Source organism: Glycine max, chromosome 4 (assembly GCF_000004515.6).
Source record: "Glycine max cultivar Williams 82 chromosome 4, Glycine_max_v4.0, whole genome shotgun sequence".
NCBI classification, from domain to species: domain Eukaryota; kingdom Viridiplantae; phylum Streptophyta; class Magnoliopsida; order Fabales; family Fabaceae; genus Glycine; species Glycine max.
This window is the reverse complement of record NC_016091.4, coordinates 7,359,056-7,375,665: the sequence shown is the minus strand read 5'-3', so window position 1 is coordinate 7,375,665 and position 16,610 is coordinate 7,359,056. Positions and strand designations below refer to the sequence as shown.

Here is a 16,610-nt window from a genome sequence, read left to right as displayed (position 1 = left end):
TATGTTTGCGTAATTAATTTGTTTGGTGTTTAGTTTGGTTCAGAGTATGGGTAATAAACATAATGAAGCAGGGAATTGTTCTGGATTATGCTGATCACTTGGACAATCGTATTGATTAAACAAATCCCCAATATAAGTTATTAAATTGAGTTAATCATATCCAAAACTTGCATGCCTTCTCCAATGAAAGGGTTGAATGATGGAACACAACAAATTTCTACAGCATACTTTCATTTGTAATTCAAATTTTTGTAGTACTCATTGAATTATTCATCACGCATGATTTACACCCAATACAAGCTTCTTTCTTCATTTTTACATACATTACACTCCTTGCAACTAGAAATGTACCTTGTATCACCAAGATGAGTTATTGCTTGCAGCGTTACTCCTTGTAACTATAGATGTACCTTGTATCACCAAGAAGAGGAGCGATATCAAACTCGTTTCCCGCTCTTCTACATGTAGAACCTGAATGACAACATTGGCGAAGAACTAGCAAAATATCCTTCGCGGAAGGCCTAGTTGAGGGTAAAGAACTAGTGCAAAGGAGAGCTAATTTGAAGACACTCGTCATTTGTACCGCATAACATTCATCTTTGATATCCTCATCGAATGCATCGGTAAGGCTCTTCCCTTCACTAAAATGATCCCACGCCCATTCAACTAGGCTGCATGCATGCTCACCTCCTTTATTAGGCTTTCTTCCTGTCACAAGCTCTAAGAGCACAACCCCAAAGCTATATACATCGACCTTCTCGTTAATCTTTGTCGAGTAGGCATATTCTGCAATGCAAGTGAAGCATATAAAAACCAGCTTAGTTCATTATCAATATAAAAAGTATTGTAAGTGGCCATTTGGCATCGCTTACCTGGTGGAATGTAGCCAAAAGAGCCTGCTAGAGCAGACATGGTGTGTGGTTCACCGAGGTTTGCCAACATCTTGGCAAGACCAAAATCTGCTATTTTAGCTTTGAACTCTGAGTCCAACAATATATTGCTAGACTTAACATCTCGGTGGATGACTGGGGGTGAGCATTCATGGTGCATGTAATACAGACCTTGTGCAACCCCAATGGCAATATTCAACCTCGTTGGCCAACTTAACCCGGAAGGTGATGTTTTCTTCTTTCCATGGAGCCATTTGTCCAGGCTCTGATTTTCCATGTATTCATAAACAAGAAGTTTGGAGTCCTCACTAGCATAACAACACAAAAGCTTCACTATATTTGAGTGCCGAATATTACCCAGGATCTCAACCTCAGCCAAAAACTCTTTCTCCAACTTGTCATCCACATCCTTGCGATTCCATATCTTCTTCACCGCAACATACTCACCCAGACGATTTGTAGCAATCCGGTAAACTTTCCCAAACCCTCCACTTCCTATGAGGTTATTGTCTGTCAAACTTGAGAGGAAGTTTATTTCCGTGAGATTAAGCCTCTGAAATGATGTGACCTTCCACGTTGCAACCTTATTATGCCCACAGTGTCTTTTGCCCCATTGTGTTTTTAATGTATAGAAGACCAAGGAGGCTATGGCCAGCAACACAACGACAATGGCGGCCAGAATCAGGGCAAGTGATTTTGAAGATGAATTGCTAAAGTGTGGCATGGTTTTGGTCAAGCAGTTAGGAAGGTTGACGTTTGGATTGTAAGCACACAGATGAGGATTGTTCAAGAAGCTGTTTTCAAATGCGAGATTATTAAACTCATCAGGGATTTTCCCAGATAGCTGGTTCGAGGACAAGTTGAGAAAAACAAACCTCATCCTATCAAACTGAGGTGGGATTTCACCTGATATGTCATTTTGAGACAAGTCCAAGTAAGCCAAGCTAGGAAGAACAGTCATAGCAATAGGGATCTTGCCAGAAAGTTTGTTTCCTGAGAGTGTGATGGTACTCAGTGATTTCCATGAAATAATCTCAGATGGAAGTGCACCAGAAAGTTGGTTACCATCAAGCATGAGAGTACTAAGCCGAGAAAGACACGTCAATTCCCTCGGAATTTCACCTGAAAGCATGTTGTTTCTCGCATCAAAATACACCAAATTTGTCGCCGAAGTAATCCCAACAGATACCGGACCGGAGAACTTGTTGTTGGCGATCTCAATCCTCGTTGTATTCAAAAACACTTTACTAGGAAGAGGACCGGAAAATGAGTTGTTGCTCAAAACCAATGAAGAAAGGTTCCTCGAAGTCCACAAACCCAAAGGAACCTCCCCGGAAAAATTATTATTAAAAACCTGAACCGTGGCGAGGGAAGGACAATTCCCAATCCATTGAGGCAAAAGGCCGCTAAAATTGTTGGAAAAAGCCACCACACCAATGAGAGCACCACCTACACACAAATGCTGCGGCAACTCACCACTGAGATGATTCTCTGAAACCTCAATCACAACAAGCCTCGAATGCAAGCCTAGCTCTGGAGGGAGTGTTCCACTCAAGCTATTGTTGAAAACCCTGAAATACTCGAGACTAGGAAGTAGGCTTAAACTTGTGGGAATCTCACCATACAAATGATTCGAATACAAGTGCAAGGTAACCAAACTCTTCAAGTTTCCAATCTCTCGGGGTATGGAACCCGTCAAAATGTTGTTACCGAAATCAAGTTCGGTTAAATTCAAACCCTGCATCGTAGGACTAGGTATTACACCCGACAACCTGTTATAGTAGAGGTACAAGAACTTCAACTTCCTCAGCGAAAATAAACTCCGAGGAATGCTCCCTGTTAGGTTGTTCCGCGACAAATCCAACCGTTCCAGATTCGTGAGAATATTCCCGAAATATTCTGGAATCTCTCCCATCAAGTTACACTGCGTCATCCACATGATCCTTAATTTTCTTAACCTGGAAAACTCCAACGGGATTTTCGCGCGTTTGAGCTTAGGGTTATAAGCCAAACCCAAGATTTCGAGATTGGACAAGTTTCCAATTTCCCTGGGGATGGTTCCGTTGAAGTTGTTTTTGTAAAGGAGAAGTGTTTGCAGCTCCGGTAGGTTTCCGATGGCCGGCGGTATCTCGCCGGAGAAGTAGTTGCTGCCGAGGTTGAGATAAGCGAGCGTTTCGAGGCGGTCGACGTCGGCAGGGATTGGTCCGGCGAGGTTGTTGTCCGACAGGTCGAGGTGCCGGAGGTTGGTGCAGTTGTACAACGTTGTTGGGAACTCGTCGGAGATGAAGTTGCCGGAGAAGTCGAGCTTGAAGAGGTGTTTGAGGTTGCAGATTGTGGAAGAGAGGTTCTTGGTGGTGGTGGTGATGTTTTTGCCGGAGAGGAGGAGCCTGGTGACGGAGCCGCCGGCGCAGCGAATCTCCGCCCAGTCGCACGGCGCCGACGGTGACGGTATCCATGACCGGAGCGACGGTGGATCCCCCAGTTCATGTTTGAGGGTGAGTAGGATTGTTTGTTCGGTATTTTCTGATTGTGAAATTACTTGAAAGGGTACTATGACGCTGAGCAACAAGAGCAAATGAAAAGGAAACTTCAGCATGAAGAGGTGTATTTTCGACATTTCGTACTTTCAGTTAGGGATTTTGCCGGGAAAACGTGACCCTCAAAATTCCAACATGGGTGTGTGTGTGTTTTCTATATGAGATGTTTCACTTTCATGTTTCTGAGATGTGAAATGAGTTTATATATTGAGTATTATCACGGGAAAAATATTATACGCACTAACAATGAACTTTTAATTACACGGGGTGATGCTGAAAATGATGGAAGCAAGACAAAAAATCTATTGCTTGATTAAACTTATAAGAGTTTCATTCAAACACGGCTGATGAGGATATTATGATGGCCTTTGCTGGATTTTTCCAGGGGATGTCTTTGGTTAGTTAAAACTACACGATTGAAAGGACTTGCCATCATTGTTTTTTTTTTTTTATTTTGGTTCCATTCATTACCATCAATATTGATTCTCTAAAAAAAATAATCTTGTTTGAATGATTTCATTGGTTTCCTTGCCAGGTCTAATGTATCCTTCGATAGAATGAAAAAGAAAATAGAATTGAAAAGAATTTTTTTACTTAAAATAAAATATAAAATTATAAAATTCATACCAAATTTTAAAATTTTCTTCTCTTTTCTCTCTTTCTTTCCATACAATCGATATCTCCATCAAAGTAGAATGAGCCACAAAGGATGAAGGAAAGTTGAAAGTTAGTCAACAGTACACGAGAGAATATCTTTTTGTTACTAGACTGAAGCACGCTACCTTGACACTTTGTAGTTTCTACTTTCTAGCACAGACAAACGTTTTTTTTTTTTAAAGAATATAGATTCATGATGGGACAAATCTTATACGTTATATATTTTTGACGTATTAATAATAGAGTTTTATCTTTCTAGCTCATATAATAAAAATGTCATTGTTAAAAATTATATTATTTATTGAAATCAACTTCAATTTTGATTAAAAATATATGGAGACACTCGTGATGTTTTACTTAAATTTTTTATTCAAATATAATTTACTTAATTGCTCGATAGTCTCATTAAAAATAGATTATATCTTTAAGAAAATTTTATTTATAATGTCGAAAATAATTTTTTATTTTTAAATGTTTCTCTACTTAAGAGAATGCATTTCTTAACTATTTTTTTTTTTGTATTGGTGATAAAATAGAGTTATGGCAAAAAAAAAAATTGAAATAAGAAACTGGAGTTATAAAAATTTGGGTAATTACATTTACCCAAAAAAGAAAGCACAAGATACATTCAACTTGAAAAATTAGTGTGTTTAGTTGAATTTGTTTCTAAGAAATAATCGCTTATTTTTTAGAAACATCATCAAAGAACTTTTGAGAAATAAGCATTGTTTTTCCAAAATTAATCTCGATCAAAAAAGCATTTATCACTTATTTCTCCATAATTATTAACTATAGTTTGTTTGTGTTGATGATGAACAGAGTTTTGACAAAAATAAAAGAAAAAACAGAATTTTAGAAAATGTGTATTTGGAGGTTAAATTCATGTTATTTCAAAGAAATAATCACTTATTTTTATTGGCCTCTTTAGATAATTTTATAAAAAAAATAAACAGTTATCTTTTAAGATTTAGTTTCAACTATACACGTATAAAAAAAAAGAAGAATGTACCAAAAAGAAACTAAGCATGCACTTAGTCTTACATGTATGACCAGAGAAATACCTTCTTTAATAAAAAAGAAAATCTACATAGGTTTGCATGTGGTTTTCCTTGTCGTTGTGAAAATCAGGAGCTGTGATCAAAACAAATTGCTGCGGTGAATTCCCGTGGGCTTACATTGTTTTTAGAGAAATGATAGTTATACAACAATATATACAACTTAGAGAGAGAAAAAAAGAGTGAGAAATTTAAATTTGAAATGTAATATAGAGGAAAAAAAGAAGAAAATTAGGACCATAGCATGTCAACAAGTGACGCTGATGTCCCAAACTTGAGTTTGAGTAGTTATTAATGTTGTTGGAGATATATTAAAGAAAATGAGAGCTGAATATTCTTAAATGACAAAATGCATATTTATTGATTGCATAGGATATTGCTTAAATAGATTGAGTTAAAACTCAAAAACAGAGAAAATAACAACTAAATTAGCTAAACTTCAGCAACTAAGCTTAAGCCACTAAATAACCGGTGCATAACAGTCCAATAACCTAACAACAAACTCCTTAAAACTTGATAAATAAATTAAACATGAGACAAAAAAATAAATTAAAGCTCCTTAAAACTTGATAAATAAATTAAACATGAGACAAAAAAATAAATCAAAGCTACTGATGCACACGTTCAAACACTCTTTCTTGCGCGAATTCCAAGTCTCTCTTAAATCTTCAAACTTGTTTTTTGCAAGAGACTTTGTGAATATGTGTGCCAGTTCTTCAGTGTTGCAATACTTCAGTCTAACTACACCATCTTTCTAAACATCTCCGACGAAGAGTAATTTGATGTTGAAATCTTTGGTCTTGCCATGAAAAACTGGATTGTTTGAGATAACTATAGTCGCTTGATTATCAACCATGAATTTGGTATTCATTTTTTGCTCTAAGTGTATATCATTTTAAATTTTTCTCAGCCATAAAGCATGATTAACAGATGTTGTTGCAGCGATGAACTCTGCTTTGAATGTTTATTGAGCCACAATTTCTTGCTTCTTTGAACTCCAAGTAAATATTCCTATGAAGTTGAAACAAAAACCGGAAGTGCTTTTCATGTCATTTAAAGACCCGACCCAGCCACTATCAGAATAACCTTGCAACTCAAAGCTTGGTGCCAAACAAAACTTAACACCAAAGCTTACAGTTCCCTTGACATATCTGAGAACTCTTTTTGCAGCTCTAAGATGAGACTCATTAGCACAATTTATAAATCTTGAAAGAACACTTACAGCATACATAATATCTGGCCTTGTTGTTGTTAGATACATCAAGCAGCCAACCAAGCTTCTATATTCGGACTCATTCACTTTAGTTGTTCCATTATCCTTGCACAATTTCCCTTTTTGACACATAGGAGTGCTCATACTCTTACAGTTATCCATGCAGAACTTCTTTAGAATCTCATCTGCATACTTTTGTTGACAAATGAATATTTCATTTTGTCTCTGCTTGATTTCTATTCCAAGGAAATAAGACATTTTTCCAAGACCAGTCATCTCAAAGACTCGCATCATGTCTTCTTTGAATTGTTGAATAAGCTCAATGTTGCTGCCAGCGACTAAGAGATCATCCACATATAAGGATACCACAAAAAACCTATCACCGTCACCTTTAACATATAAAGTAGACTCACTAAAGCTTTTAACAAAGCCTAGTTTCAGCAGGTATTCGTCAATTCTGCTATACCAGGCTCTTGGAGCCTACTTCAAGCCGTACAACGCCTTCTTTAATAAATACACCTTGTCTTCATCTCCTTTTGGAGCAAAGCCTTCGGGTTGCTCAACATAAATTTATTCCTTTAGGAAGCCATTTAAGAAGGCTGACTTGACATCAAGCTGACAAATCTTCCATTGCTTTTGTGCTATAATAGCTAGTAACATTCTAACTGTATCTAGCCTTGCAACTGGAGAAAAGGTATCAAAATAATCTACTCCAAAAACTTGAGCATACCTTTTTAACACTAACCTTGCTTTATATTTGTTAATTGAGCCATCTACATTCTCCTTTTTTCTGAACACCCACTTTACTCCAATCACCTTCTGATGTTGAGGTTTTTCAACTAATTCCCAGGTCTGATTTTTTCATAGCGAGCTCTTTCTGCATAGTAACCCTCCATTTAGGATCTTTTTCTGCTTCCTGATATCCTGTTGGTTCAAGCACAACAACACTGCACCTCTGATATATGTCGGCAAGTAATCTAGTGTCGCGAACAGGAGGATGATCAACTAACTCTTCTTGATTCAAATAATCAATTTACTGATTTTTTGCATCGTTCCATCTCCACTTCTCATTCTCCATGAAGCTTACATTCCTACTTATTAGAATTTTTCTTGTGTCAGGTTGAAAAATTCTATAAGCTTTAGATGTTAGGCTATACCCGATAAATATGTCAGACTTCGCTCTTTTGCCCAACTTGCCTCACTTAACCTATGGTACATTAGTAAAACACAAACAACTAAAAACTTTCAGATTTTTTAATTGTGGCTTAAAGCCATACCAGGCCTCAAAAGGAGTTTTCCCATCAACTGTTTTTGTGGGAAGTCTGTTCAACAAAAATACAGTAGTATTTGCTACCTCTGCCCAATGTTCTTTGGGAAGTTCCTTCACATGAAGCAGACATCTAGTCATTTCCATTATGGTTGTAACAATCATTTCTTAACTTCCTTTAAATAAATAAAGAAAATAAGATTAGGTCATCAATTCACTCATTATTTAAATTAACTTTTAACCTAGAGCAACTTTTACAAAAACACATTCTGTTCTTTTTTCTCTTCTTCTGACGCACAAGAGCCTTAACAGAGCAACCAGAGGAGAAACTCTAGAGAACACCAGAAACGCCATCATTACTAACGAAGAACGCTTGAGCGACTACCTCGAGGTAAATGATGAGTTATTGTTAGTCGTCTTTTATGACTAACATTTGTATAAAAAAGTTTTATAAAATTTATATCTTTTCCCCCAAATTATGGTTCTTTTTGTAGGTTTGTACATATTTTTAGCTTAGTTTAGTTTTTATGCAGTAGATACACCCTTCAATGAGCATTAATGAGTTTTCAACTTCAGTTTCAGGTGAAAAAGATGAAGAAATAGAAGGTTGCTGCAGCTGGTGTCTCGCTAAGTGAGGCTAATGCGCTTAGCGAGTATCATCCGCTAAGCGAGGCATTAGCTCGCTTAGCGAGTCAAGGGAATCTGGAAGAGAATCTGCCACGCAAGTCATTTGTCTCTTCCTGCGCTTAGCGCGCCTGGCTTGCTAAGCCAAAAGTCACTTACTCGTGCTTAGTGCGAGAATGGCGCTAAGCGAGCCTTCGAGGTCAGAAAGCCCTTAAAAGCTGAAGTTGGCGAAAAAGGAGGTTTGTTGGGAGAGCTTTGGTAGAAAACACATAGAACTATTACATGAGAAACACAATAGGGCAAAGGAGCACCCAAAACCCCAGCTTTCAAGAGGATTCTAGGTTTTAGAGTAATTTGTAGGTTCCTAGAGGTGGAGGAAACATCCCCACCACTGTGTAATCTGTATTTTGCTTCAAAAAACCCCTATTGTAGCTGAAAGGTGGTACCTTACCATGAAAGGCTAAAGCTTTTGTTGGGAAATTCTACCAAGTCTTGATGTAAATATTCTTTACTATCTATTTAATGTTGCTTTGATGTGTTCACTACTTCTATCTGAATTTAATTCTAGCATGCTTTTGGTCTAATCACCCATTTGTGTGTAAAGTTAAGATTTTTAGCATTGAAAAATGTTTTGAATCCTTAGAACTGGATAGAGCAGGGCTAGAAAACTGTATTATCTGGACACGGAGTGCAAGGACTCTAGTTTTTATTATGCTATGACCTTAATGTTGTTCGGTTAGGCTAAGTTCGACGAGAGATCCGAGAACGAAGTTGAATTAGAATTAGCCCATTCACATGAGACATCGATGCTTGGGACAATTGTCCTCAGTATGGAACACAAAAACAACATTAGATAGAGAAAAACCCTTAATTGCATCAAGTAACTTAGTAGAGGGACTCAACGTTTTTATCATTGGTTTATCTTTCGTTTTTAGATAGTTAATTCTGTAGTTATCTCTAGATTTGCTAATATATCTTTTGTTTAATTTCAATCCATGCTTTTATTATACAATGTCTACCAATTGAATGATAACTTCACTAAATGAAACAAATTTCCTGAGTTCGATACTCGGTTTCTTACCATTTTATATTACTTGATTGACTCAGTACGCTTGCCGATAAGATTTCACAGCCGTACTAGAGCTATGAACAGTTACTCACACTTGTGGATTATAATGAACATATATAGAGATCTCTAGAGGATCAATTTTGGGTTATTTTTATAAATTTTTAATTCATGAACCCTTTCCAATTGAATATTTCATTTGCTAAATTGAGTGTGATATCTATGATCATAAACTTCTGTGATTTTGTTTGTTTAATGTATATTGACATAATATTTTTATTGAAGCGGGTGAATTGTCAAATTGTTATCACTTGATTTTTGTGTATATTAACATTTAAGATTTTTTTTGTTTTACATTTGTGCATTTACCACTGTTTTTGAATTGTCACTAAATTACTATCACTCGAATTAAAGGTTTGGCCCAAACAATTGTATTCCCTTGGCTTGCAATTGAAATTTATGTATTACACGTACATACTATACTAGTTTGTTGAAATATAATATGTATCTCGCTTATGATGTTGACCACGTACGGTTCTTTAGCATATATATATGTATAAAATAGATATCATGCTTTTGTGAAAGTGATCCTATATCCTGCAATCTTTTCTTGTGGCTTGAAATTTGAATCTTAAGTACCATTGTACCTATTCTTTCATATATATATATATATATATATATATATATATATATATATATATATATATATATATATATATATATATATTCTAAAAACATATAAAAATAATATTAAATAAAATAAAGTTATAGAAATTATTGCTTAATAGTGATTATTTTTGCTACATTTTAAATTAATTGTTGTAGAAATTCTTTTTAATTGAAAACAATATAGTTCGGTTTAATTTATACGTGTTTTGTGCCATGTAAATATTACTACTGAGTGATATGTGTATGATTCATGAGATGTGATAAATTGTTTTATTGGGATTATGAAATTGTGATTGAGATTGTGTGTAAGTGATAACCATTTGGTATGTATGAATTGTGAATTACACGGGTGTTGAGATGTTGTATGTATTGAGTTGTGAACTATGAATTATGTAATTATACAACTGAAAGACCCTTTAAGGGCGACGAGTTAATGCGCGATGAGTTGTGATGAGTTCCACGGTGGGAACCCGACGAACTTAATCACTTGAGACGCGACGAGTTAAGATAATTTTGGAAAATAATTGAGATTTTGAAAACAATTGAGTAGTTGTGTACATTGCATAGTTCATAGGTAGAGTCTGTGTGTTAAAATATTTTCTGGTTGGACCTGAATCAGGAGGTAGAGGGTCAGACAGACTCCTCGGAGTCTAGGCATTGGGGGTAAATACACCCGATTTGAGTGCTCCTTTAAGCATGTGCTGATCCCATATGGTTGGAGCATTCTTACAAAACAGAGTGACCCTGATTGGTCTCCCTATGATTTCACTTAATGAGAGTCCCCTGACTTACCCATTGTGAGGCATGTCCCGTCATGTACTCCTAGGCGCCTGACGAGGTTTTTTTATTGAAAAATGGTACCACATTGCATGTAGGCTTGAGTCTAGTGTATTTGTTGCATAACGCTTGTGTTTGAATTTCATTGAGTTAACAATTACGATTTGATGTTATTTTCTGGAGTGTGTGAACTTGAGTGAGTGTGATTTTGTGAAGTGATGTTTATATAAATTCAGCTCTAAGTATTATATGTTTCACATGCTCTAGTGTTTTATTATATACGAATGTGATAACTCATTCCCGGTGTGTGTTTGTGTTTGGGCTGAATGCCATTTTGTTTCAGGTGAACCAACATATGATGAGTTCCATGCTGGAATGGAGAGGTTTAGTCTATTCTAGGAAAATGCTTTGATAAATGTGACATCGGGGCATAGGATTTTATTTCAAATTTATAATTCCAAGAATAATATAGTTATTTTATGTTTTTCGCTTTAGTGTGTCTTCTTTTCATTCAGAATGAGTGATCTTGTTTTGAGTCGAGATGATTTTATTAGTATTTGAACAAGTTCTATTATGATTTCACTATGCGAATGTGAACCTTTTACTCTTTTGAAATGTTTTTATTTAAATGTGTTTTAAAATTTTCAATTAATTCCGCATTCTTATCCTTTTATTATATATATGTGTGTGTGTGTGTGTGTGTGTATGTATGGGGTAGAGGGTGTCACAATGGTTCTATTTTTCCGTTCACTGACCCCATTTTGTTGTGGAGTGTATGGGGCTGTAAGTTGATGCTTAATTCCAGCCTCCTCACGGAATTTATCAAATTCATTTGAGGTGTATTCTCGTTATCTGACCTTAAAACTTGAATTCTAAAGTCACTTTGGTTCTCAATCCAGTTCTTGAATTTGAAGAACACACCTGCAACCTCTGACTTGAACCTGAGAAAATAAATCCAACACATCCTTGTATAATCATCAATTAAAACAATGTAATATTTACTCCCATTGAGTGAAGGAGTTTTATGAGGTCCGACAATGTCTATATGAATGAGTTGCAAGTTCATGTTAGCTCTCTAAGCTCCTTTTTGGAAAGGAAGCTTTGCTTGTTTACCAAAATGACATGCCTTGTAGCTTGGTAGATTGAACTCAATATGGGGCAAGCCACGAACTAACTCCTTTTGCATATTCAAAATTGTTGTGTGATGAAAATGACCTAGCCTCTTATGCCAAGTCTCTGTGTTGGTCATAGCAGTAGTATAAGTTGCTTGCTCCTCCTCCATTGGGTCAAGTGAGAAACTCTTGCTTCTTATTTTAATTATTATGACCTCATTGTCATATGGATTCTTGATCGTGCACTGCTTGTTCTCAAAGGAGACTTTGAATCCCTTATCAAGTAGTTGCCTAACACTCAATAAATTCTGATCAATTCAAGTACATACAAAACATCATAAATTTGTTTTGTACATGCGCTACTCTCTGTAAAAACACTTCATTTTCCCTTGACAGTAATGTAATCGCCATTGCCAATTCTGACTTTGGATGCTTGTGACTTATCCAAATCTTTAAAGAGTTCTTCATTACTAGTCATGTGATTAGTACAACCACTGTCTACAAGCCAACAGTCACTAGAGCTTGAACTGCTGCTTGTAAAACAAGATGCTACGAACAATTGCTGCTCTTCCTCTTGTTCGCTTACTACTTGGGCATCGTCCATTGCTTTTGCATATTCTTTCATGGTGGCCAAGTTTATTGCACTTCCTGCACTTTACATTAGGTCTTCTCCAACACTTGAAAGGAGGATACCCCTTCTTGTTACAATGTTTGCAAGGTGGAAAGTCCCTCTTCTTTTTGCCAGCTGTAACACTTGGGTTGAAATTCTTCTTAAAACTTCTCCTTTTGTCTTTCTCTCCTTGATTGCTTTGTAACTTAGCTTGAAATGCTCCTTCCACAGAATCTTCACTCCTCATCAATCTTCTTTGTTCTTGAGCTTGTAAAGCATTGTTTAGTTATGCCAAGGTGATTTTTGATAGATCTTTGCTATTCTCCATGGAAGATACAATAGCATCAAATCTTTCAAGAAGGGTTACAAGTATTTTCTGAACGATTCTTGAATCAGAAAATTCAGAACCAAGCAGCCTTATTTGGTTAGCAATGCTAAGAAGCTTATCTATGTACTCATTGATTGTCTCTGACTCCTTCATTCACTCTGTATCTCGAACGCACAAATTAGATTGAGCACTTGCATACCTTTATCTTTGTCATCTCCTTCATATTCAGTTTTAAGGAAATTCCAAACTTCAAATGCCAAGTTTTGGTGCATGATTCTAGTAAAAATATCTTCTGAAACAACAACAAATAATGTAGCTTTTTCCTTTGACTTCCTTGATTTCTTTAAAGTATGACTCTTCAGCCGAGCCATGGTCAGATTATCTGTTAAGGGAAGAACTTCATAGTCTTCCTCAACAGCTTCCTAGAGATCATTCGCTTCGAGGTGGGCTTTCATCCTGGCTGCCCATAATTTATAATTTTTACCCTTAAACACTAGTGGCGCTAATGCTGTAAAGGGTGTTTCAGAATCCATGTTATGGATTGAATCAAGGAAGGTAAGATTTGCTATTGGATTACTCACAAATCCCTTGAGAAAATAGCTCTTGATACCAGTTTGTTGGAGAAATATTAAAGAAGAGGAGAGCTGAATATTCTTAAACAACAAAATGCACATTTATTGATTGCATCTTAAATAGATTGAGTTAAAATTGAAAGACAAAGAAAATAAAAATTAACTAGCAAAACTTCAGCAACTAAGCTTAAGCCATGAAATGACGGATACATAACAGTCAAACAACCTAACAACAAACTCCTTAAAATTTGGTAAATAAATTAAATATGAGACCAAAAAAAATAAAAAAATCAATACTACTGATGCACACGTTCAAACAAATGTAACCACTTAAAAAAACTTTTCACCGAATAGGAGATTGCATAATTTGCTCAAACTCAAACTTTGTGACTTTAATTTCGCCCACAGAATGTTCCCATGACTCTCCCAGGTGGTCAATTCTCAATAGGCAACCATGAAACTAATTTAGATTAGTTGCAATGTAAATGTCAAGAAGTACTAGTGGTTAGGAAAGTTCCCATTTCATTAGTATATTCTAATTTCTAAGTGTTGGGCGTTTTTCTTAGCAGAAGTTAACTACAGTGGTGCTTAGTCAAACTTTCAAAAGCTTCCTTCAGTTTAACTACAATGGTCTCCCTTTCGGATTCAATCCTCCTCCAACACTATTCATTTTAAAGTGGTAAAATACTTGTGCTCAGTGCTCTTGCATATTCAGTTTTTTTTTTTTTTTTTTTTTTCTGGAAAGTCTTGAAGAACAAAAATTAATCAAAATAACATAATTCTAAAGTGACTTCAACCTACCTTCTGGTGTAATACTCTACTCTGTCTATTACTCCTTTGAGATTGGAGCTTATATTTATATTCCTTGAATTTACATTTGAACACTACAACTTGTGACATTTACTATAGCCAAAAGAAAACAAAATTGAAATTGGATGTACTAAATATGAGTTTATTTTCGGTCTTAGTCTCACACAGATAATAGTAATAAGTCAATGAGGGTTTGCATTTTAAATTTACCTATCTTTTGAATAACAACTAGTCAGACTCTATAAACAATTTGGTTTGATCTTACCATACCAACCCCACAACTGGTAGATATTTTGACAAATCGGTTTGATAATACCAATCAACCCCACTTCATTATTAGTGTCTTAGAATAATGTTCGTAGTTCTTAGAAGATGCTAATTTGCTTGATTTGTTTAGTTGCAACTTGTTACAGACTAGAATAAGTGCTCACCAATCGACATTCGACAAGGAAAATGAACCCAGGAATTCGTGCAAGTTGTAGATATTTTATATTCAAGAGCAATGCATAGAAACACACCCAAGTTCTAATGTTTAATGGAGAGTAACACACATTTCCAAAAGCAGCTAAAGCCAAAGAAAGCCCCAGTGAACTTGTATTTCCTTTGTTGAGTCCTCTTGGCAACTTATTCTATTTTCCATCTCTCTTGCAGAGAATATATACCCTCATGACTGTAATCAACCAACTAAAGTTTGACTTAGTGTTTGTTTGATTTTGTGGTGTAAAACATTTTGAATTGACTTTGTTTCCTTTCAAATTTGATTTTATTAAGAAAATGCCAATGTTTAGTTATTGTTAGATAAAATTAATTTTACTTTCAAACCTCGACTTGACTAGTAGTGTGTTTGAATAACCTATGAAAATCTATTTAACCCACAAAGTTATGGTGATACTATGAAAAACAAGAAACAATAATTTGTTGCTTTACGTTTAATGTGAAAAGTTAATTGATTTTTATCACCTTATAACTGTCCCAAACACACAATAGAAGTGATAAAGGTTAGTTTTTGTGCTGAGTTGAAAATTTTACACCAAACTTGCTTTCAAAATAAGACATCCAAAAACATAAAATACTTCAATTTAATATCAATTTTGCAAAGACTCAACTAAGCACATGCTTAGACATGAAACAATACAATGGGAATACACACGACTAAAAACAATTTCAGCAATCGATTTGTGTGGCTGAGTAGTATGCAATGTTAAATATGTGAAAAGAAGATAGACGTCAAAAATCAAAATTAGGAAATATCATTACTTAGACCAGGACAGAGTATTTGTTCGCTGATTTGTCACCAAGATGATTAGTCTTGAAAACATTTCACTGAAAGTGGCCCATACCATACTCTGTGAAACATACTTTGCAATGTTACTATAATCATAGACAAAGGAAGTATTTGAAAAGTATAGTTTGGTGTCCACTACATGATTTAAATTTTTGTATATTAGGTTTCAAATGAATGTGATAATAATTCTGATACTTTCTTCATCCAAGATTTACTTACAATTTACAAGTTGAATTCACCAGCTACATTTGAAAGGAATCTCATTGCTCATTTTCAGCAAAACAATCTAGAATTGTGTAATGACGGCTTAGGACTGAATAGAGAACATAATTTATAAGAGGTTAGTAAATTATTCTTATGCGTATCATTTTTATTTAAAAAATTAGGTTAACCACAGGTATCTCTATGCGTTTTGAAATACCCAACTTTAATCCTTAAAGTTAACACTGCAAGGGACGAAACCATTTGATTTTAAGAACTAAAGTTTGGGTATTTCAAAAATATAAAAATGAAAACTTAAGATTTTAAATTCACGGACTAAAACCAAATAGGACACCCATTTTTTAAGGAGCAAAATCACCATTAATCTTATACAAATTTAGTTTATAAACAGACACAGGACAATAAAGTATACTATTCCTTGGACTTGGCCTTGTATTTACCAAGAGCATGGCCCAATCTATGAATGGATGATGCAGCCAACGACACAAGCAAGCACAAAAAGCTCAACGTTTGAAGTCCAAACCTCCAACTATCCAAGTGTTCCTTTTCTTATCTTCTGTTTGACAATGATTCAATTAACAAATCCACTATAGAAACAGCAGAATAGACCACCAAAAACAAATACATCGATTTCTAGGAGTTTTTTTTTCCATTTAATCACCTAGACTTTTCGTTGATTGTTTTTTTTATCAGATATGATATTGTTAGTCATACCTAATAACAAGGGATGGATTTGTTTTCTTGTTTGATTCTAGATCTATTTAAAGAGGAAATAAATAGAGATATAATGTTATTTTTAACTATTAACAATTTTTTTTTAAAAAAAACTATTTAAATTCAACTTAGAAATAGGGATAAATGAAAGAGATGGATGATTAAGAAGATTAAGCATATACATAAACATAAATGAGAGTAA

The 16,610-nt window shown here is 35.2% G+C and overlaps 2 protein-coding genes across 2 annotated transcripts; both read right to left on the bottom strand.

Annotated features, from left to right (window-relative positions):
* Positions 1 to 228: 228 nt before the first annotated feature.
* LOC100782076 (receptor-like protein kinase HSL1) lies at positions 229 to 3,930 on the bottom strand. The gene is made up of 2 exons (XM_003523707.5): positions 873 to 3,930; positions 229 to 786 (listed from the first exon to the last, which is right to left on the bottom strand). Exons 1-2 carry the CDS (start codon positions 3,505 to 3,507, stop codon positions 386 to 388), a joined length of 3,036 nt encoding a protein of 1,011 aa, XP_003523755.1. The 5' UTR covers positions 3,508 to 3,930; the 3' UTR covers positions 229 to 385.
* Positions 3,931 to 6,103: 2,173 nt separating this feature from the next.
* LOC102661565 (uncharacterized mitochondrial protein AtMg00810-like) lies at positions 6,104 to 7,766 on the bottom strand. The gene is made up of 2 exons (XM_006579004.1): positions 7,630 to 7,766; positions 6,104 to 6,728 (listed from the first exon to the last, which is right to left on the bottom strand). The coding sequence occupies exons 1-2, from the start codon at positions 7,764 to 7,766 to the stop codon at positions 6,104 to 6,106; spliced, it is 762 nt and encodes a 253-aa protein (XP_006579067.1).
* Between the last annotated feature and the right edge of the window lie 8,844 nt (positions 7,767 to 16,610).